The sequence below is a fragment of the Camelus ferus genome, chromosome 5 (genome assembly GCF_009834535.1).
Source record: "Camelus ferus isolate YT-003-E chromosome 5, BCGSAC_Cfer_1.0, whole genome shotgun sequence".
NCBI classification, from domain to species: Eukaryota; Metazoa; Chordata; class Mammalia; order Artiodactyla; family Camelidae; genus Camelus; species Camelus ferus.
In genome coordinates, this window is record NC_045700.1 from 73,503,888 (window position 1) to 73,526,160 (window position 22,273).

General features: G+C 37.3%; 2 protein-coding genes across 2 annotated transcripts in view; one reads left to right on the forward strand and one right to left on the reverse strand.

Moving 5' to 3' along the window:
* Nucleotides 1–5,122: 5,122 nt before the first annotated feature.
* On the reverse strand, nt 5,123–20,442 carry COQ10B (coenzyme Q10B). The gene is made up of 5 exons (XM_006175215.3): nt 20,252–20,442; nt 16,100–16,249; nt 11,840–12,032; nt 7,560–7,661; nt 5,123–6,195 (listed from the first exon to the last, which is right to left on the reverse strand). Exons 1-5 carry the CDS (start codon nt 20,371–20,373, stop codon nt 6,028–6,030), a joined length of 735 nt encoding a protein of 244 aa, XP_006175277.1. The 5' UTR covers nt 20,374–20,442; the 3' UTR covers nt 5,123–6,027.
* Nucleotides 20,443–20,721: 279 nt separating this feature from the next.
* The window catches only part of SF3B1 (splicing factor 3b subunit 1), a 46,051-nt gene continuing 44,499 nt past the window's right edge, over nt 20,722–22,273 (forward strand). The window contains 1 exon segment of the mRNA XM_006175216.3: nt 20,722–20,767. Coding sequence (XP_006175278.2) covers nt 20,737–20,767 — 31 coding nt within the window. The 5' untranslated portion in view covers nt 20,722–20,736.

The following is a 22,273-nucleotide window of genomic DNA, read 5'->3' on the forward strand; positions in this document are numbered from 1 at the left end:
GGGCATTTTAAGCAAACAAAACTTGCCTAGAACATAGCTTTGGCTATTCACATGGCAGAAAGCAAAAGAGCTAATACTATCAAGGGTTAGAGGAAAAGGAACTATAGGGAAACGGTTTTATATAATTAGTATCTTAAAGGCCAACCTACATGAATAGAAGAAAAGAAAGTGAGAAATACCTGGGATTTTTAGAGATTTCTAGTTGCTTTCTAGTTTTCTTTGAAGATTTCTAGTTATTAATTAGTTCAGAGAATGATGAGCCCAATGAGACGGAGGAAAAAAATTATATAAAGTTATATGTGCTAGACACTGGACTAAGTACTTGCATCATTTTAACCCTTAGAACAATCTTCAATTAGGGATTACTTACTACACCTATACTACAGTTAGTAAGCAGGCTCTGAAAGGTTAAGTACTTTATCAAAGTCTCAGAGCTATTTAAGTGGTAGACCCCAGATTTGAATCACGGTTTGATTGAAGAGCTCAAATTCAAACCAAAGAGCAAGCCTGGAATGAACCCATAAGCCAGGATCTAGGCAATTTTAAGAAAACTGAAAGCTGCAGCCAGAGAAGTCAATACAGGTGGTTGGGGAAATTCCTTTTTCCTTTCTTCACTAGAACTGCACAAGGTGATTCCAGTATTGGAGAGATTCTAGCGAGAAGCAGGAGTATCCAGAAACAAGGTGGTTCCTTCAAACACCATTTATTTGGTCAAGGCTAAAGATGGTGGTGACTAGATGAGGAAGCAGGAATGGTAGATCTCTGAGGAAACCTGCTCAGGGCCTTCCTTCATGGAAATCTCTTGGGAAACCACACAAAATATAATGTCCAGGCCCTAAATGCCATACTTGAAAGCAAGTAGGATTCATTTGAACAGTACAGACCCACGGAGGGCCTTTTCAAGGCAGAAATTTTTGCAGGAGTGTTAGGAGAACAAATGTATGAGCCTGAGTGAGAAAAGGGGCATTTGAGGGGACACAAGCCACTGATCCAATATTTAGCCCTGACCATCAAGGTGAACCTTTAATAAAAGGCAGCTGGATCTGCTTTAAAGATGGATAGAGGAATAACCAAGGAAAAAGGAATGACACTATGAAGTCAGATGTTGCTGTTTTAGGAAAAGAGTTGAGAAAATAGAATGTTTCTACTGCAACTCAGGCAGCCTCAGCTAGGCTCAGGACTTGGAGAATCTCAAACCTAAAAAGCACATTTTGGGGCATGTAATGAGGGATATCCCTGTTCGTCACAAACAGCAGTGCCAAACTGATGATTCTCAAACTGGATTGAATATAAGGGGCTGTCTGTTGGAGTAAGTGGCTGGTGAAATAAAAAATTACAAGAAAAACTACCAAATTGAAAATAATCATTGTGAATTTAGTAATCTTGAAAAATCTCTGACTCTGTCACCAAAAAAATGGCCTAACGGTATCATTGGCAGCAGCAACAGAATTTGTGCCCATCACCAATTCTTGTGTATGTCCCTAGAACCAGATTTTCATCTCTAATACTAATTTCCACTAAAAGGGAACAGGATTCCTTGGATAGCAGTTAAGTCCTTGCCTTGGGACAGAAAAAACAGTCAGGATGGGTCTGAAACACAACTTGCTGCCTGACAGAATACTTTCAAGGATATCAAGAGTGGTTTTTTTTTTTTTTCCCTAGAACTAACCCAAGGGATGTCTACTGGCCAAGTTAGGATATTTTGAGTAACAATAATAACAAATAATTATAGTGAATTAGAACGAAGCCAAGAGTTCATGATAATACTCAAAAGAAGGAAGTGAATGTGAAGACTAGAAAAAGATATTTCCAACATAAACTAGTAAATGGTATATGTTTAATGCCTTACTGACGTTAAGAAGCCACAGGGAAATATACACAAAATGTTACGATAACTCACAGAGAAAAAAATGTGACAATGAGTGTGTATATGTCCATGAATAACTGAAAAATTGTGCTGAACACTGGGATTTGACACAACATTGTAAAATGATTATAAATCAATAAAAAAATGTTAAAAAAAAAAAGCCAGAGTACAGACATATAAGTATGTATCTGTTTATAAAGTATAGATTATATTCATGTTTCCATTCAAGTTAAAATAGGAAGGAGTAAAATAAAGTAGAAAACCAAATAGAGACTAGGAACTGAACCAACGGCAGAGTGAGGGGGACTGGGAGTCTCATAAAATAATCACGTAGAAAGGGAGTACGGCAGCCAACTAGCATAGGTCACGAATAATTAAAGAACGTCCAGTAATGGGTTCTACGATAATAAATTTCCCAAATTCCCCAGAATTTGAAATTTGAAGTTAACTTCCCAAGGGAATGAAACATTGGAGCTGAACTCATGAACCTCGTGAATATTGATATATTCATGAGACAACATGTTTTCTTTTTATACTGACAAATCAGGTCAATATACCATAAATAACAAGAGTTAGGTTCTGACAACCACACAAAACTTGAAGAGCACTTCATTTCTAGGAAAGATATCAAGTGTCTAAGCATTAAAATCTCTGAAACACAAAGGATATAAGACCCTCGTGTTGTAACAAGTGTTGATACAAAAACGAAAAACAGGGACTCATCCTAAGGCTCAAGGCTCTTAATAGTTGGTTACCAACATCCTGCAACCTCAGCTGGTCTAAGATGCTGTCTCTTCTTGAGTGTTTGAGTCTAATTAATATACTGAGTGTCCAGAAAGATATAAAAACTACTCACACAGGCAACATCAGAAGAAATAGAAATAATAATACAAGAAGCTGAAATAGTAACACTCATATCCTATTTATGTGTAACTGTTACTGTATCATTATAACATTGTGGGCTCTTTCTGTCTCATAACATATTAAGACATTAAAGAGAATCTGATATATTGAATTTGCAATTTTAGTTAAATGTTTAGAAGCCCTTGATTAAATCTGCAATATTTAAATATTCAGGGAAATTTATTTAAATTTCATATACTTAGGTTGGTTATTTATATAAGCAGTATGTGAGTATCTAAAGAAATGCTACTTAATTTTACCTTTTTTGGTGGGGGGGAGGTAATTAGGTTTATTTATTCAATTTATTTTTATTTTTTTAATGGGGTTCCTGGGGATTGAACCCAGGACCTCATGCATACTCAGCACATGCTCTACCACTAAGCTATACCCTCCCCTTAGACATGCTGTTTAATTTTTTAAAATTTTAATTATTTAATAAATTCATAGATTAATAAATCACACATTAAACAAGGGACAAATAAAAGTATTTACCCACTGCTGCAGAGCCCCTCTGATTAAAAATACAACAACAAAAAACTCCCCAAATTGTCCTCAGGAATACATAAGGAATTCCAGGGCAACTGAGGGGAAGGAGTAACATCCAATGGATATGAATGAATGGATAGGATAAAAAATGACTAGTACTTGGAGGAAGAAAGAGATTAGGATTCTAGGTAATGACAGTGGCCCATAAACTTGCCTTGAAGAGCTCTCTCTCCTCAATGTGCAGTATTTACACTCGAGAATTAGTGACAAGTCTAATCTGTCAAAAGATGAAAATTAAGTTTGAAAAAATGCAAGTAAGAATGCATATTAAATCTCTCTATATAAGCTAGTGTATTCACCATTCTTATTCTTTTCAAAATCCCACTAAACAGTGGTGAAATAAATTACAAAGAAAAGACAAGGAGACAACTGCAGATGAGGGATGTCAGTAGATCTATAGGAAGTTTGAAAATTGATGGAAAAGTGATGTGACTTAGACTTGATATAGTTACAACCCAAGAACCTGAAGGAATACAAGAAGCAAAGTACTTAGTCCCACAGAACTCCCCCAGAGATGTAGTATTTGGACTCGCTGGATACTGGGGGTCTAGGGAGTGAGGTAAGGCCAGGTGTGGCAGTGGAAATGAGGGTGAAATCAGCTGAAGGATTACTGGGATATTGGACTCCCATCTCCTCCCCTTTCCCGCACCACTAGGGGACCGATGCCTAGAGGTTAATTCTCTGTAGAAATTGAATAGGAATGATTCTCAGCCTGAGACACCAGAGAGAACAGAGATAGGCTGAGAGAGGGAGCTAAAAATAGATTAAGGGAAAGCCTACATTCCTAACTATGGGGCCCTCAGTCCCTTACTAATCTTACAAAATGCCAACAGCCAGGCATTATTTCTACTCCATCTGTCCCCCTTTCTATTCCCACCCCTGTATTTCTCCAGGGCAGCAGATAGGAGAATACTTGTGTAGGAAAACTGTGAGAAAAGACCTCTAGATTCTGCCATTTGAGGAATCCCCCAATAGAAAGTCTGGCTCACCTGATCTCCTTACAGTGAAACTCACCAGTCACTATGCCTCATTTTAATTCCTATAAACTGTTTAGTACCTTGCATTCTGACCATACTTGGGAAACCTCACAGGTCACAGGGATGGCTAGATCAAGGAAATATTTGGGTATTCCTGGGTTCCCTCACCAAAATACCATGTACATACAGTATCATAGTATCAGCTCAGTTACGTCCAATCACTAAGTTAGATTCTGAACCTAAGGGTTTACCTGTGGCATTTGTAGGAATAGTGGTAAAGTATAGATTCTTATTTCCATCAAAAGAGAAGTAGTACTGTACAGGGAAAAAAGAAAATGTCTTATCTTTGCCACTTAAAAAAAAAAAAAACTTCGTTATTTAAAAGGTACATAATTATATACAAACTATGCTCTGGAAAAATAGCTTATTTGTAAGTGGAAAGATACTTTACCTGTGTGAAGGAACAACCAAGCAATCATTCACCACCGTATACCCACTGTCTGGCAGAGAGCAGCTACTCAAAACATTTACTGCACAAGTTGATGCAAACATGCATTTATGTAGGGAACTAATTATTGGAGTCCCTTCTTGATCTGATGAAACAAAGTTAATAGCACTGTGACTGTCAGGGTAACTAATGCAAGAGGGTTGTTGGGTATGAAGTGACAAGAGAGAAGGGGATCAATATTGATTAAAGGAAGACTGAATTTTGCTCACATTTGTTTCTATGAAAGTGTTTTAAGACATAAAATACAATAACCAATTTTACTGTGTCTATGTAAATACACATTGAAACAATCCAGGAGGATTTCAATAACCAAAATAACTGTACAAAAAATAAACAAATTAACTTTATTAAGTTATTACTTCAGTCCTTACATTGATTTGTTTACAAAAATACCGGTTTGAAATACATTATTGAAAGTGAGTACACGCAATAAATAAAAAATAGGGATGCACAGTGCTGGAGACACACCAACCAATTTATCTTCATCTATTGCCCACTGTTGTAGACAAAATTTGACAAGCAATCAGCATTATTGAAACAGCAGTCAAAGTGTCTGGGAGAGGGTTGCTAACTATGAGGAAAGTAATTTAAAACTCTGGACCATGCACCAAAAAAAAAAAAATTTTTTTTTCACTTTTTCTGGAAGCTAACCTCAGTATAGCACAGAATTATCTTCTACTACCCATAAGAACAATTTAAAAATAAGAAAAATGCCAGGGAACCTTCACAAACAGTATTTTTAAGTCAAAATTTTTACTTAAAGCATCTGATGATTACTCAAATATCCTAAGCCACAAGGCAGGCCCTATGACAAAAAGTTATAAATAGTCTCAATTTAATAACTTAAACATGACATGGTTAATATAATATACACTGCATGAGTTATCTCAACCAACCTCTTTCAGATCAGGAGATATTAAAAAGGTTTAAATTTACAGGTTCAATTTCTGCTCAGAAGAGTGATGTCAGTATTCTAGCAAGTGATGACATCCCATTACTGTAAATATACAATACAAATATGCTAATATACATATTACTCTGAATTACACTTGATTGAATTCTATGTACATGTGGTTCCATATTCCAAGTGCAAATTTTCAATGGTACAGGTTTATAATCAAAGCTGTGTTTAACAAATGCTTTCCGGCTTCTGAAAGCAAATGATGAAAGCACTTCCTAAAAGTGAATAAACTAGTTACAAGCAGGTGACCAGTTCCTTTTTCCCTTTATGTGTGATGAACTTCATGAAGCATTAATTCCCGAGGTATATTTGTTTCTGGACCATACAGCTTACAAGCTCTTCTTTCAAAGGCAGCTACCATCTGCTTTACAACTTCATCAAAAAACAATGTGGCAAGCTGAGAGTGTAGAAGGGAGCGAAATTCAAAAGAAACCTGTAGGAAAATGTTAATAACTATTTTAGAAAGATCTTTCTTTTACTCGATCTCTACTTAGGATTATGGTGTTCACACTGCGAAATGGGCTACTTGGTCCACCCAGCCATATAGCTAAGGCATAGCAATACGGGTCTATCTGGATGAGATTCTTAACATCCCTCAAAAGAGGGAGTCTTACTGCAGTAAATACAACGATGGCTGCACAACCAGCTTAAGTAAACAAGGTCAATGAATCTCATTTCAGGGCAAAGAGTCTGCTTTTATTAAGTTACAGAAAACAAGAAAAAAAGCTTTGCTAAATACCATGTTTATCACTTGGCTTCTTATTCATGTGCCCCTTTTAGAGCTACTCTACCTCCCAAAAGGAAATGAGAAAGGTAAGTAGATCTTTCTGATAGGATATTCCCATGGGAAGTAGTAACAGAAAGAAGAGACTGATCCACAAAATAGATGGGGAAGGTGGGTCAATCTTAAAGTAGACAATGATTTAGAACTTTATTTATATTCCCCTCGAGACAGAATTCAAGGCAACTGGTTGGAGAAAGATTTTAAGGAACAAATATCCACTAACTTCTAAAACTTTCAATTTTTATTTTATAATAATTTTATTTATTAAAAAGTTGCAGAAATAGTACTAAGATTTCTCATACACCTATCACCCAGATTCCCCTATTTTAATGCCTTATATAACCACAGTGCAATTAAAACCAGGAAATTAAGAGAAAATATTATTAGATAATAACGCTATTACCTAATCTATAGAGACTTCATTCAAATTTCCCCAACTGTCTCATTAATGCCCACTAATTTTTTAATGAAAGCAACTTAAGAGCTGAGAACAATGTAATTTACTCAAAATTATGACCATTTCTTAAAATGTAAGCCTGAGTTGCAAAAACAGAACATCTCATGTTATCTGTTGGCAAAGAAAAAGCCACACAAATGGCTCTAAGTTTTCTATAGCTAAGGTGATATGAACAAGAAAATACCATAGCCCCTAAATTTAAAAATATATTTTTTTCCTTTGCACTTTATTTCTGCAAATCATAAGATGCAGGTCAATGTGGAGATTTCATTTGGTGTTTGTGTCTTCTAATCTATAGATAAGGAATGACTATGCAAAGTTTCAAGAAATAGAATAGAGAAAGAGAAAGGTTCATTAACATTCTTTCTTATAAAATTAGTGCAGAAAAAGGTATTCAATACTCAGAAATTTGAGATTTAAAAAAATGTCTTTCAGTAATTGCTATGCATATAGGTTATTTATTATGGCATGTGAGTTCTAATAAAAATAGATTACTCCTTCTTTACCAGCTTTACCTGATATTTGGAACAAATTAAGGGCTTAATGAGATACTTACTGAAAAATCCAAAGTACAAGTTCTTGGGTAGCCAGGAAGACCTGGGCTAAAACGCCAAACAGTCTCCAAATGTTTGAAGAGCTTCCCATCCGTACAGGACGCCTAGAACAAAATGAAAAAAAGAAAAAGATAAAACCACAGTAAAATACCATTTAGATTGTCCAGAATCTACAACTGAGGATGATTTCTTCAAAAGGTAAATATTTTTATAGGTCAGACCACAGTTGACAAAAACAGCTTATTGTTAGCTTGGTACCAGGAAGTGATCTGTTGCCAATGTAAGTCATCTTCTTTTCTCCTGGGATCCCCAAGACTGCCACTTGTTCTCCCTCCCACTGCTATCACCCGCTGTGCTACTTAGAGTTCTCTCACAGCAAAACAGGGAGTGATTTTCTGGAAGTTTATTTCTACCTCTGCCTCTTATAAGTGATCCTGAACAAGTTAATTCCCTGTTACCATAGTTCCTGAATCTTTAAAATGAGTATAATGCCTGTTTGATACATCGCTGAGATGGCTAAACCATTTGTAAGGCATCTGGCACAGATTCCTAGCACAATTCTCTAATTCTTTCCTACCCAAAGATTTTTCTCTTGTCAATCACATTTAGTCTTTCTTTCACTCATTATTCTTTATTTCTAGAGGCCTCTATGGTTTCAGTTTTCTGAAAGTCTGGCTCTGACCCTTGTCCCTGACCCACTGCTTTCTGACCTCTAATCTCATCAGCATCCATATTTATTTTACGTGTGTGTACACACCAGAACACAATACATAGTGATACTATGTGCAGTGCATTTTGGTATTTCCTTCTGTATCATTAAAAAGTGTTGACTGAGGCCCACTAAAGAGTTGCCAGTGTGAAAAATGGTGGCCAGAACCACAGCCACTAGTCCATTGTTAGAACTGTAAGGACCATGAATGAAGTTCAGCTTCTTTATTTTCTGTCCTAAGATGCTATCTGGGTCTTATTATGGCAGTAGACAACTGACCTCAGGAGTACATATCACCTTCTCTCAGCAGCAGATGATTTTTTAAATGATTGTTTCAAAGTCTACACCCTCCTCCTCAATTAAGCCTTAAGTGTGCAGCAATTCTGTCATATCCTGGGGCCAATAAATGATCAAGTCTCTCTACCCCCTTTCTCTTTGATAATTTATCCCCCTCAAGGGTTTGGACTGCCCCTCTCAGGCTATACACTATAGACTTGCAAAATAAGAACCTGCATGGGTAAACTCTGTTTCCCTAAAGTGAATGGAGTCACTTTTTCTTCTAAGCTACAGCCTTCCTAAACACAGAATGTAGGATTATTTCTCTGACTGTATCTGGATATCTCCACAGACAGTTCAAACTTGGGGGCCAAGAAGTTATCTGCAGTGTATTCCTCACTTCCTCTTCATCTAAAACCCTTCTGAATGGATAACCAGACAGTAACACAGTAGAATTATTATAAAGATCAAATGCATCCATGTTAAGAAGCATTTACAAAGAAATGCTCTATTTACATGTTTATTAAAAAAATATTATTTTAATTAAAAAAATGGAAACCAGTGAATGTTTTAAAACTTGTTTAGTCATGATAAAATAATAGTTATTAAAATACTAACTACTTTAATAGCTGAATTAAGTCACATTATGCTAAATCACTGGGGAGAAGTGAAATTTTTCTTCAAAGGCTCAGTTTTACACACAGTTCAATAATGGCCATCAAATTTTTAAATATATAAAAAGTCCAAAATAAAATCTTATTATTTCAGTTATCCAACTGTAAGATAATGCATTCTACCCTTAATAATCACATAAGAAGCTTACAGGAAATTCAACAATGAAAGAGAAAAAGCTGTTGAGAATACTTACCACGATATAGCACCTTCCTCTGACTACTTTTTCACAAAATGTGGCAGTGCTATACTCATATCAATAATCTAGGCAAAGGACCCAGAGATTTTTAATAGTATGTTTTGATAAGGACAATACTGCCAAAGACCTCATTCCTACCAGCAGAGACACTGAAAACAGTAGGAAGGCTTCTGGCCATTACAGATGTGTATAGATTAGAATCACGGACACAGTAAGTCACAGGCACATTTAGGGTAGCTAGTAATTCACAGAAAACGTCACATAGCTTCTGCTGCTCCCTTGGTTACCGTGATTTTTATTGTACGTCATACATGTGTACTGGGTATTAACATGCAGAACCTGAAAGCAGGGACGACTGAAAGCTGAATATGTACAGTTGTGTGTTATTCTCAAATATGTTTTTAAACAATAAATTAACACATTAATTGAGGCAGCTTATTTTAATGGTAAAATAGTTTTGGAATTAGACACACACAGTATGAATTCGTATAAGGCTCTTAATTTCCCTAAGCATCATAAAATTGAGATAGTAATCACCATCTAGTACACACTGTTTTGAAGATTTTCTTTTTCTTAGTAGTTTCATCCCTCCTCAGCAGTGTTGAAAGTTACCGAAATAACTTTGTTATTATGAACATCTCTGGATCTACAATAACCCAAGAACATGAGGCTGAGACCTTCATAAACAAAGAGCTCTCATGACTCCCGTCACTGTAGTACTGGTGCTAAGGAAACACGGATGAAAAGGGATCTCCCATTCCCTCAAGTAGCTCAATTCTGTCAAGTGGAAATCCAAATGAAGAAAGAAATTATACTACAGAGTGGTAAAAGAAAGAAATAAAGCATGTACAAGGCCTAGAGGAATCACTCAGGCAGGACTGATTACCTATATGAAAGGAAAAGGGAGAAAGCAGGCTGGAACTTGAAGGATTAATAGGCAAGGAGTTGAGTTCATTACAGGTAGAAGAGAGAACAATATGCAAAGGCCCAGGGCTGTGGTGTAAGTACTACACGTACATTTATGGGACTTTTAAGATGTATGGTACTGACTGAACATTAAGTGCAGAGTGTTTTGAGGGGTGGGGGAGAGTGGGCAGATGAGCCCATGAGCAATGATAAAGTGACTAACTTTATCTTGTATATGTCAAGGAGCCAGGGGAGGGAAGAAAGCTAGGAGGAGAAAATGAGATTTTTTTTTTTTTAAGAGTTCTTTTAGTTAGATGCAGCAAAATGTTAAGATCTAAGTTATAAGAATTTGAATGGTACGAAGACTGTTAGATGCAGCAAAATGTTAAGATCTAAGTTATAAGAATTTGAATGGTACAAAGACTGATGTCAGGGAATAGAAAAAAAAATTTAAGATTATAGAGCTATTCGCTAGTGTCAGATGGAGCTAGTCTTGGCTGTGTGACCTTGGACAAGTTATCTAACTCTTCTAAGCCTTAGTGTGCTCAACCATAAGACAGAGAATAATAAATTTTGAACCTCAAAGGGCTGTTGTGAAGATTAAATGAATTAATTCAAGTAAAGCACTATAAAGAGCTCAGTCTATGTTAGTCATTGCGAGAGAAGCAGTGCAGCATAGAAGGTAAAAACTCCAAAAAACTATGAGACAAACAGGTGGAAACAGTCATAATAATCTCCAAGTCCCAGGGTGGGGCAGAGCATGGCTTTTAAGTGGAGTTTAAGTTTTGAGAGTGAGACTAGAGTGGACTCCAAGTTCTTAGCTTCACTGGACAGTGTACACTTCCCAGTATGAAAGTTTCATCTCCTTCAACACCTGATGAAGAGATGATGAAAGCACTTAGCTCTGGCCAATTACCAAGAAATGACACTGCCACTAAATCTTGTGGGCAACTCAGCTTTGAAAGTCTTTGGTTACCACTCTAGGAACTCAAAAGAAATGGCTATTACTCTGTGGAATTCTGCCTTTTTGTGTGTTTAAGTCTGGGTAACTTTTCCTCTGAGAAGGTAAGATGATTAAGATAATGCATGCAACAGTACCTGGCATTTCAGTACCTGGTACATGGCAGGATGACCTCAACAATGTTTATGTTCTCCACATGTATAGCCTTTCTACCTTTCTTCATCCTCTCACCATTTTTCCTTCCTTAACTTAAAAAAAAAATAGTGTAAGGATTAAATTAAAACATTTCTCACTTGTGTGGCTGAATCTTTCCTGTGGTTCAGTAGTCAATAGAGGGACAAAAGAAAAGCTTTTCATTTCCACATTCCAGTTAAATTTCTACTTGGAAAGAATAATGCTAATATTGTATAAAATAACATGATTAGAAGATAAAATAAATGGTTTGTTTTTTCCCTCCTATGAGTTTAGAGAAATCTTTCTAAGCTATTATACCTTTAGCTCACTTGATATAATCAATATTCAGGGAATATTTTAAAATGTCATATAACAAAACCATTACCTTTACCAAATGTGGTTTCACCAAGGTTACTACTGATGTATAGCGCTCCAATACAGGCGGAAATCCAATCTCTAGTCGTGTTTTGCAGTATCCGGATCTCCTTGATATTACATCTGATTTTTTGCACCAAGGAACAAAATGCTTGTAATCCTCCATTCCTGATACTACATCATACATTTCCTGCATAGAATATCTTCCCCCCACCAAAAAGAGAGAGAGAGATATTAACCACACCTAGTTATATGGTATATGTACACTTTAAACTGAATATGAATAAAACTTATTGTGTATAAAGCAATAAATCATTTGGCTCAAATAGGATAAACCACCACCTCTGGGATAAATGACTTCAAGGCAACAAAGAAAATAAAATGGAGCTAAATATTTATGTTTAGCAGAGATTGCAAAGGGGCAGACCACTGGTTGGATCTGGCTTGAAGATGTGGTTTTTAAAATTTTAATTAATGACCAGCATTTAAAAATTGAGAGTTTAAGAGGAAAAATAACTGGAAGCAACCTAAATGTTTATTAGATGATAAACATTAATATTGCTTAATATAATGATAAATGATTGATAAATTAGGGTACACTCACACTGTGGAACTCTATTAGTTATTTAAAGGATTAAGATCAAATATACAGTTGACCCTTGAACAACAGAGCTTTAAACTGTGTGGGTCCACTTATAAGTAAATTTTTTTCAGTAAATATAGTACCTGTATTTTCATTTACAGATGTTTAAATTATGTGTGAGGAAAAGTTCTATTAGAGATTACAATACGCAGAATCGAAGAAGCTAGGGTTTGAGTCCTGATTCTATCCAAATTGTTTCAGCTTCCTGCCCTTGGGTAAGTGATTTATCAATTCCTTTGTTTTTGAGACAGAAACAGTAGTATGCAGACTTTTTAATGCATAGGGGGTCTACACACTTAACCTCTCCCATTTTTCAAGGGTCAATTGTATACTTTAAGAAGTAGTATACTTGACATATAATATTATATAAGGTACAAATGTACAATATAGTGATTCACAATTTTTAAAGGTTATATTCCATTTATAGTTATTATTAAATATTTGCTATATTCCCTGTGTTGTACAATATATCCTTGTAGCTTATTTTACACTTAATAGTTTTTACTACAATATACTGTTATATGAAAAAAGGCACACTAAAGCAGACAGGATATATACAATTCTATTATCTATTTGAGAAAAATTATAAGTATATACTCTATTTCCTCAATTTTAAACATTTGATTTTTTCCTAAAAATAATTATTATGAATGTAATGAAAATACATTTAAAAACTCCTAGAAGAATACAGATTAAACAATTACCAGTTGTTAATTCAGGAAAAAGAAGTAGGAGTTAAAATAGACTAACTCTTGTGGTATATTTCTATATTGTTACTTTTTATACAAGCATGTAATAATTTTGTAATTAAGGGAAAGAAACTTCTAGAACACAAAGGAAACCTTTTATTCTTTTTATGAGCCAGCCTAACATCCTGCCAACCCAAACCTCACAAACTACATATTACAAAATCTATAGACCCACATAACCTGTGAGTACAGAGTTTTAAGTTAAATATTAGCAAATATAATCCAGCAATATATTGATAAAAACCAACAACAATGAAATACAACTCATTTAAGGATATATGAATGGTTTAACACTAATAATTATATTATTATAACCATATTAATTAGCCTATATAAAAAAATTATATGGTTCCCTTCATGGACGGTAAAATACCAGAAGCATTTCCATTAGAGTTAGAAATAAAACAAAGATGCTGACTATCATTGTTACTTAACACTGTTCTGAAAGTAGTCGTTAAATTAGCACATGAACTATGAGGCACATGTGTGGACAAGAATTAGGCAAAATTATCATTTGGCAGGTGATATGATTATCAATTTGGTAGAGAATCAATTCAGAATTCAGTAAGACAGCCTGTTATAAAGTGTGTAAAAATTAATACTGTTCCTATACTAACAAGAACAAGTAGAAAACATTAGCACAGAAATGCAAAATACCTAGAAATAAATTCAACAAAAAAAAATTCAGGGTTTAAATAAAAAAAACAAACAACAAAAACCCACTGTGGATATGTGTAAAAGACAACTGAATAACGAGAGCCAGACACATACTACTCTTGATATAAAGACTCAACACTGTTAAAACATAATTCACCTCAAATTGATATAGTAAACAATCACAATCTAAATTCAAAAGGGTATTTTTGGAATATGACAGAATGAGTATATGTATGTTTATGAACTTTATGATCATGAAATGAGGCCCACAGCAAAGAGGGAGAAAATAAATCTACCCTCCCCAAGTTCTCAGACACTTGGAAATAAATGTCAAAATAGGTCCCATGAAGAAGGCTTCCTCGTAGCCTGGAAGCTAATTGCCATAAAAGCAGTCTACAATGACTAAGAAAGCAATATAGCACAATGGTCAAGGGATGATCTTTGTGGTCACAAAGGACTGTGTTCAAATATCAACTCTAAAACATAGTAAGTCATGTGACCTGGGTAGATCGATTAATCTCTCAACTTCATTTTCTTCACTCATAATTGAAAAATGCCTTCAAAGTGTTCTTTTAAGGGTTAAATAGTTTTGGCATAATGCACAATGCTTACTAAGCACTTAGCAAATGGTACCCATTATAATGTGTTTATGTCAAATATGGGGGAAGATGAAGATCATTAGATAAGACCATTTGTAATAAGAATTTTAGCATGAGGAAGAAGGAAGCAAGTAAGAAGTAAACATGATGCGAAAAAGTAAGCTTTGGGGTCACAACACACATTATCTCTCTGAACTTGTTTCATCATCTCTAAAATGGGAATAATACCTAGTTCACATGGTGATTGTGAGAATTAAATGAAACAACAAATATGCAGCACCCAGCAGTGCCTGTCAAATGGCAGGTACTCAGTAAAAGGAAGCTATTACTAGTGATTCAAAAGTAAAGCAGACCAATTCACTATCTGATTTCTCATCTTTTTGTTGCCATTTCTCTTAAGACACCAGTTGTGGCAAAGATGTCTACCTATTTAGACTCACTTTATGTGGCATTATTGCTGGCCATCAGGAGGCTACAATTCCTAAGGTTAAAGCATGACTAGGGGAGGTAATTAGATTTATTTTAATGGAAATACTGGGGATTGAATCCAGGACCTCCACTGATCTATACCCTCCCCTCTAGTTCTTGACAACAATATCTGAGAGTAAACACTGCGTCACTTCCAAACCAATATGATTAAGTCTCTTCCTAAGAGACTCTGAAGACTAAGGAATTACAAAAGTCACAAGTTGGATGGAGCCTGGGTTCCTGAATCACTACTTGAGGATTGCTGCCCATGTACTGGGAACACTCACTTCAATTTTTCATGAGAAAGAAAAATACTTCTGGGTTTTACCTATATAGCTAATAGCACTACCTTAACTAATACAGTGACTAGCCAATAATAAAGATAAGTTTAGTGACAAAAGTTATGAGTCTGATGAAATTCCTTTACTACAGAAAAATCAGAAGGGAAAAAGCAATTGAATAAAATGAATGAAACGCACTTTTACAAGAATTCATGTAATACTTGACAGCTTGGTGGGAATTAAGAAACTCCCCACATGAAGGACTGCTGTATTTCGGGTTTAGCAGAACTACAGTCTCTATACTCTGTTGTGTATATCCCTAGATGAGGAGCCAAACCTGGCCCGCTGTCTAGTTTTGCAAATGAAGTTTTATTAGAACGCAGCCATACTCATTTATTACATATTGTCTATGGCTATGTTTGGGCTACAATGACAGAATTAAGTAGTTGCAACAAAGACAGTGTGGTCCACAAACCTATTTACTAACTGGCACTTTACAGAAAGTTTGCTAATTTCCGCTGTAGCTGGTAGGGGCCTCTCAGCGTGTTTATATGTCCTTACCTATGTATGTGTGTATGTGAGGGGGCTATACAAACATATTTGGCCCAACATATCAGTAATGTTTCCAGTATAAAAAAGAATAGTGTACAAAAATGCAGGTCATAAACAGTTTAATTATTTCCTTTAAATGTTGATATTTAAATATGTCCTATAAAGTTATCATATAATTATATTCATTCAACAAACACTTATAAAACAGAAAGAGCTAGAAAAATAAGAGCTTAGTAAGAAGAGAATCCCGAAAAAGAGGCATGACAGTCTATGGAAAATTGTGGCCATGCTCTTTTAATAGAACAATTATTATATACAAACCCTATAATTCTCCTCTCTGAATATTCTTTTCTTTTGTTTATTAACGGTGCAGCAATTCTGAAGAAAGTTCTTGCATGTATCTCCTTAGGCAAAACTGAGGTATGCAGTGGAAGAGTTCTGCTCATCAGTATACCACAGGAAGCTAAATATCTAAAAAGACAAAAATTATCTGATTTAGAGTAACACTGACAATTAAGAGGAAACACAAATGAGATCGTAAAGTAACAATCACACCTTAGAAGGCTTTACAACCTTAGAAGAGTCCTGAAACACACACACAAATAAGCTTTTTAAACACCATAAAGAAAACTAAAAATAACCTTAGAGTTAAGATTAGAAACTTCTAGCACAAAAGGTTATCTCTCCCAGAAGCTTGCTTTTATTCTGTAGTCATGTGTTACAACATACTCTTGCCCTTGGTTTGCTAGAATATTTATCATCCAATTTTCAACTCATCTACCCAGGTTGTTTTCCCAGCTGGATCCATAGGGGTTCTGTAATTCTTGATTTACTCTATGAAACTTGAAACTAGATCTCACTCTCTGATTGGATATCTGATGGCCCCGTGAGAACTGCCGCTCTGTTATCCTTTACCTTCTAATCTCCATTTCAGTGTGTATGTGTAAAAACATGCCGAGGTAATTAGAATGTTAATTGTTTAGGGTACTTCTAAATACAGATGCCTGATATGCTCCTGTTCACCTAAACATTTTTAGCCTTTAATAAAATTACTGCACAACTATTTTACACTACTATTCATATGTTAGTTCACATACTTACTGAGCTCCTATTTTGTGCCAGGCAGTAAGGATATAATGGTGAATAAGGCAAACATGAAACATTCTAGTTGATGATCCAAAAAAAGTGCTAAAATAGAAATGGGTGAAGGGACATGTAATTAGGACTTCCTTTAGACAGGGTGGTCGAGCAAGTCCTCTGAGGTTATATTTCAGCTGAGACATAATGGATAAGGAGTTAGCCACGCAAAGAGAAATAGGTATGTATGCACATAATAACTATGTGCGCACATATATATAATCTCTCTCTCACACATGTATGTGTGTATGTCTACGGGAAGAGAAGAGGTAGATACAGGAAAAAGCCTGGCAGCACCCAGACACTGAGAAAGACTATATATAAAGACTTTATATATATATATAAAGCAATATAGCAAGCCAGGGGGAGAGCACCATGAAATAACGTTAGAGACAAGCTGAAGCTCGATCATACTGGGGATTATTAGCCAGGATAAAGAAATCTGGAATCTATTCTCAATGAGAAGCTGTTGAAGAGTTCCAGGTAAGACAGTGATATTTCATTAAATCAAGTCTTTCAAGTTTTTTTTTAAAGGGAATTGGAGTGACCTAGTGAAATCTCCTTAAGTTATATATAAAACGTGATTTATAGAAAATATGATTTACATATAAATAAAATTTCCTTAAGGATATTAATACTAATACCTTAATGTCTGGCTGAGGAGGAAGAGAAAATCAAGTTAAGAGCTGCTGAAGAAACTGGGAACATTCAGCCAGAAGATAAGGGGTGATACTTAAGAATATGGCTATAAAAACACAAGAAAGGACTTTTGAACAATTAAGGCTGTTTATAAAAATTGGATGGGCTCATTACAGAGATGATGAAAGAAAGGTCAGTGAAAATAGTTAAGCTAAATGCTGCATGACAATGGGAAAAACTCAAACATATGAAATGTACGAATGAACTTACTGGCCCCTTTTTAAGATTTTAGAATTCTTACGTACCCAGCTGTTAACAGCACTTCAAGGATGGAATAATGGGTAAATGATGGTAAAACAAGATGGCTTTGTGAATTCTAAGTTTTCTAGGGAATCAAAAGTAGTATTTGATTTTATAATGATGGTAAGAGCGTATTTCAAACAGATGTATGATATTCTTTTTCAGTCAAAAGAGATTTTGGATAGATTCACCTCCTAGAGAGAATAAGTGTGTTATGTGTTCCTGAAAATCTTTAAAACTATGACTTGTAATGTGAATCTTATTTGGGGGAGGGTAGGGAGATAATTAGGCTTATATTTATTTATTTTTGGTGGAACTACTGGGGATTGAACCCAGGACTTTGTGTATACTAGGCAAACACTCCACCACTGAGCTACACCCTTCCCCTGTGAGTCTTATTTTAAAGGCAGTGATAACATTTTTTAAAGCCTATGGTGATTTTTTTTTTTTAGTAAACCTATAGTTTGCTTTAAAGTGGGATCATAACAATGAAAGTGAATGAGTTACTCTGCTAAATGAAGCAGAACAGTGGAAACAAAATAATCAGGCAGTTAATTTAGCTTCCCCCTTTAAAAAGAAGTCACAAAAAATAATTTAGGATCTCTGGTAGTCATATTGATTACAGAAAGCAAACAGTGTAAAAAATGCCCTTCTGAGACATTCTTTAGATGTCTTTAACTATTGTAAGTTTTACCCATTTTTCTCACTTTTTGTATAGATACCTTGTTATCTATTATTGGAAGCCAATTATGTAGCAGACATTATGTACAATTATTAATAATTTTCTGATAAATCAGTACCAGAAAAGGCATCTCTGAGATAAATCTTTATTTAAAAAAAAAAAAAAGAACGAGATCCTTGCTTCTGAAGAGGTGAACTGGGTGTCTGGGAAGCTTACTTTTCACTGTATACAGTTTTGAATTTTGTACCAAGTTCATATAATACCATCCCCCTACCCCCCCAAAAGAAACCCTTACACAATTTGATTACAATCACAAGAAAAATGCCTATTTAAAGCAAGCTAATAGTTGTTGTTGAGATCAGCTTGCATACCATGGTTACAATGCCCTGGACAGTACATCCATTTTCACACACTATCAAGAATAATGTCTTCAACTACAATATGAGAGCCATACACTCATAAGTATGGTTAAACCATGATATGAAAACTGGACCAGATGAAGGAGTTTTTTTTTGTCACTAATCTTCCAATACTGCATCTCAAATACTCTATTAAAATAAAGGCCAGACTCTCTGTTAATGTTTCAGCCTTGCAATGACCTCATAAACTCCCTTATTCTTTATTATCATAAACAATAAATACTTATCAAGGATTTTAAGCCTTAATTTGATCACTAAAGCAATTCTTTTAACCAAAAGTAACAGTTTTATTTGCAAGCCAACACTTTTTAAGAGTAATACAAGTAGCTCTAAAGGACAATAAGGTATGTTCTGCTTGAAACTACTTTTTCAGGTTATTTCCTAAAGCAAGAGTGAACGATATGAGATGATTTTACTTTAATTTCAACCAATAAATATCTAAAAGGATTTGGGGTTGGTTGGAATGTTGGTATTTAAAAAATTCTTCGTTGAATCTAAATGTCCTGGAGCTCAACCAGATGTGTGTTTTCGCCTTCCATCACGTGCTATTTACAACTGAATTCATGTTAAACGTTAACTTTAATTTTCTAGTATAATTTATTAAAATGTCACTAATAAAAGTACACTAAATGGTGAAATTATGGAATCTTTCCTGTCTCCACTTCCATCATCTACCAAAAAACAAACAAACAAAACCAACCAGGAAAATCGAAGACTGGTTCAAGGTTACAGGACCTCTAAGTAACAGGGGCATGGGGAAAAATCCAAGTCTCCGACTTCGGCTACGTTTAGTTTAGCAAGCCACAAAGGGCGGGGGCAAAGACCGCTACCAGAAAACTGGGAGAGCATTTGGCACGCTGGGGGAACCGAAGGGGGCTCACCGCCAAACCATGAACTCCCACACGCCCATCAGCTCACAGCCCTTCAGCGGAGAAATTAAAACTTTCCGAGAGCCCCAGCAGTAGGCCATAGGGGAGGAGACCGGAAGAGCCCAAAGGCACCCCCGCCGAACTGCTTTATCAGCTGCTTCCAAAGTAGCTTCGCCGATGATTCACCGCCTCTCGCGAGGGCAGAGCCCACAAAACCGGGGGTCCGGGACAGGCCGGCGAACCTCGGCCAAGGGGGGATGCGCGGGGCCCCAGTCCCTCAAATGCGGAAGGCAGGAGACCCTTTCTCTCCAGAGACGCGGAAACTCATCCGGTCCGGCTCAGCCTCACCCCAAATGCCCCCGGTCCCCCTGCTCAGCAGGCCCGGGCGGAAAACTACCCTCGCCGCGGCGACCCCGTTGTTCATTACCTGACGTTCCGCGCAAGCCCCTGCGCAGGAGCTAGGGCTCTGGTCGCCGCCGCCGACTTCAGACGGCATCCCGAGACCACCTTTTTCAGGGCCCTCTGACCGGTCCGAGCTGCCATGATCATCTCACTGAAGCCGGTCGCCACCTCCCACGGCGCCGCCCTCGGCTGGCAGGCCTGGGCCGCCTGGGGCCGGCGCCTTCCAGCCAATCGGCGGGCTTCCTGAGCCGCCAGACACGCCCCTTCTCCCTCTCCGATTGCGCAAAGCTGACGCACGTTCCCAGCGCCCACAGCTGCCTGTAAATGCGCTCGTCATCCCGCTGGCCAATCAGAGGGAGCGCAGGGCGCCTGGGCGCACCCCCTCCCTGCGGGCGGGGATTCAGTGTCCGCCTGGCGCTCGGGCGCCTTACGTAAGACCCTTGGTGTCCGCTCACCACACCTCCCGCGCTGGACCTCTTCTCCCAATTCGCCAACCGCCGCAGTTCTCGTATGTGCTGCTTCCCGACGCGAGGACCTCCACGTGAGCCCAGCCCAGGGGCGGGAGGAAGTCGGGGTTCTGGGTGTTAATTACGTATCCGTGAGGGCTGGGCCAGCGTCGCCGTCACTGCTGGCTGCGAAGTCTGGCCGTCAGTGTTGCTGTTAATGATTGTCTAACACAGTATTTTCCGTGCTTACCCGTGAGGTTGAGGTGAGGGCAGTATCAGGTCGTGTCCTTAGGAAGAGACTCCGTTCTATTTGCTTTCTTACAGTGTGGCCATTTTAATTGGTTTCCGTGTATGGCTTGGGTGTCCCTTACTCCCAACAAACCAGACTTTGCTTCAGTTCACCCATTTCAGGAATCAGTCAGTCAAGAAGTCTTGACATTGTACCCCTTTGTATGTCATAGTTCCCTGTAAACTGTAGAGTGGGGATCGCCATACTACCTGTGGGGCCAACTGATGTCCTTCAAAGTCCATCCACCCCCATTTCTGTACTCTCAGTTGTCTGTCTGTGATCCCTCAACAGATGAAGTGCATTCTTTACTGAGCGTGTTTGCCCTCATAAACTAATAGTCCTAGGTGATGACTAATCTCAGAATAGCTCAGGCTTCTTCCTTTCAGCCCACCTTATCAGTCGTAAACCCTACTGGCTTTCACGGACCTTAAACCTCTTACCTCATCTACAACCAATCAGACTTCCGCTGATCGGGCACCCTGTGGCCCTACCTTATGAAACACCCCATCAACTGGCCCCTGGTGCTCACGCAGGCACCTCTTGTCTGCATGGCCCGTCGTTGTCTATGGCAGCGTGCCTAATAAACTCCTTTTCTATTCTCATGCTTTACCTCTGGTAAATTCTTTTATCAGTCTGCATGTCACTGGTTCACCAACCTGCCACCTGTTGTGTCCCTCAACACTACCTACTGCATTCCATTTTGAGGAGTAAATGAAGTAGATGATTAAATGCAGTCAACAAATATTTATTGAGCACTCACTCTGCTGTTTTAGGTGCTGGATAAGTGAACAAAACTCTTCACAATCATAGAGCTCATATTCTAGAGTGGGGGGAATCAATTAGTATATAATACAATGTCAGATAATCACGTGTTGTAGGAAAAAAGTAAAGCATGGAGGGGGGTAAAGTGGGGTACTATTTTATATGGGGTGGTCAGGTGGGCCTCTGAGGAAGTGATAATGAACAAAGGCCTAAATGAAGTGAGGAGGTGAACTCTGTGAATATTTGGGTGAGGAGTGTCTTTAGGTGGAGGGAACAAGTGCAAAGGCTGCAGACCAAGATCCTGTTTTATGAGGAGCAGGGCTTTGGCTCACAGTGAGTGAGGTCAGAGGTAGTGAAGGCTTTTTCATAGTACATGGGAGGCCATGGTTCGAACTTTGGATTTTATTCTAAATGTAAGGGGAAGTCATTTGAGGTGACTGGATCTGATTTACATTTACATAAATATTTCAGCTTCTGTGTGTATGTATGATTATTATTTTCTACTCTTGCTTTGTTCTTTGCAGCCATCCCTTACTAGATGCTTTGTGGA

Coding starts and splice junctions, on each gene's coding strand:
- COQ10B (XM_006175215.3), bottom strand. CDS start 20,373: ATGATCATGGCAGCTCGGACCGGTCAGAGGGCCCTGAAAAAGGTGGTC. Junction 12,033..16,099: donor TCAGAGAGGAGAATTATAGG/GTTTGTATATAA, acceptor GGTGGGGGGAAG/ATATTCTATGCAGGAAATGT. Junction 7,662..11,839: donor TGAAACCACATTTGGTAAAG/GTAATGGTTTTG, acceptor ATTTTGTTCTAG/GCGTCCTGTACGGATGGGAA.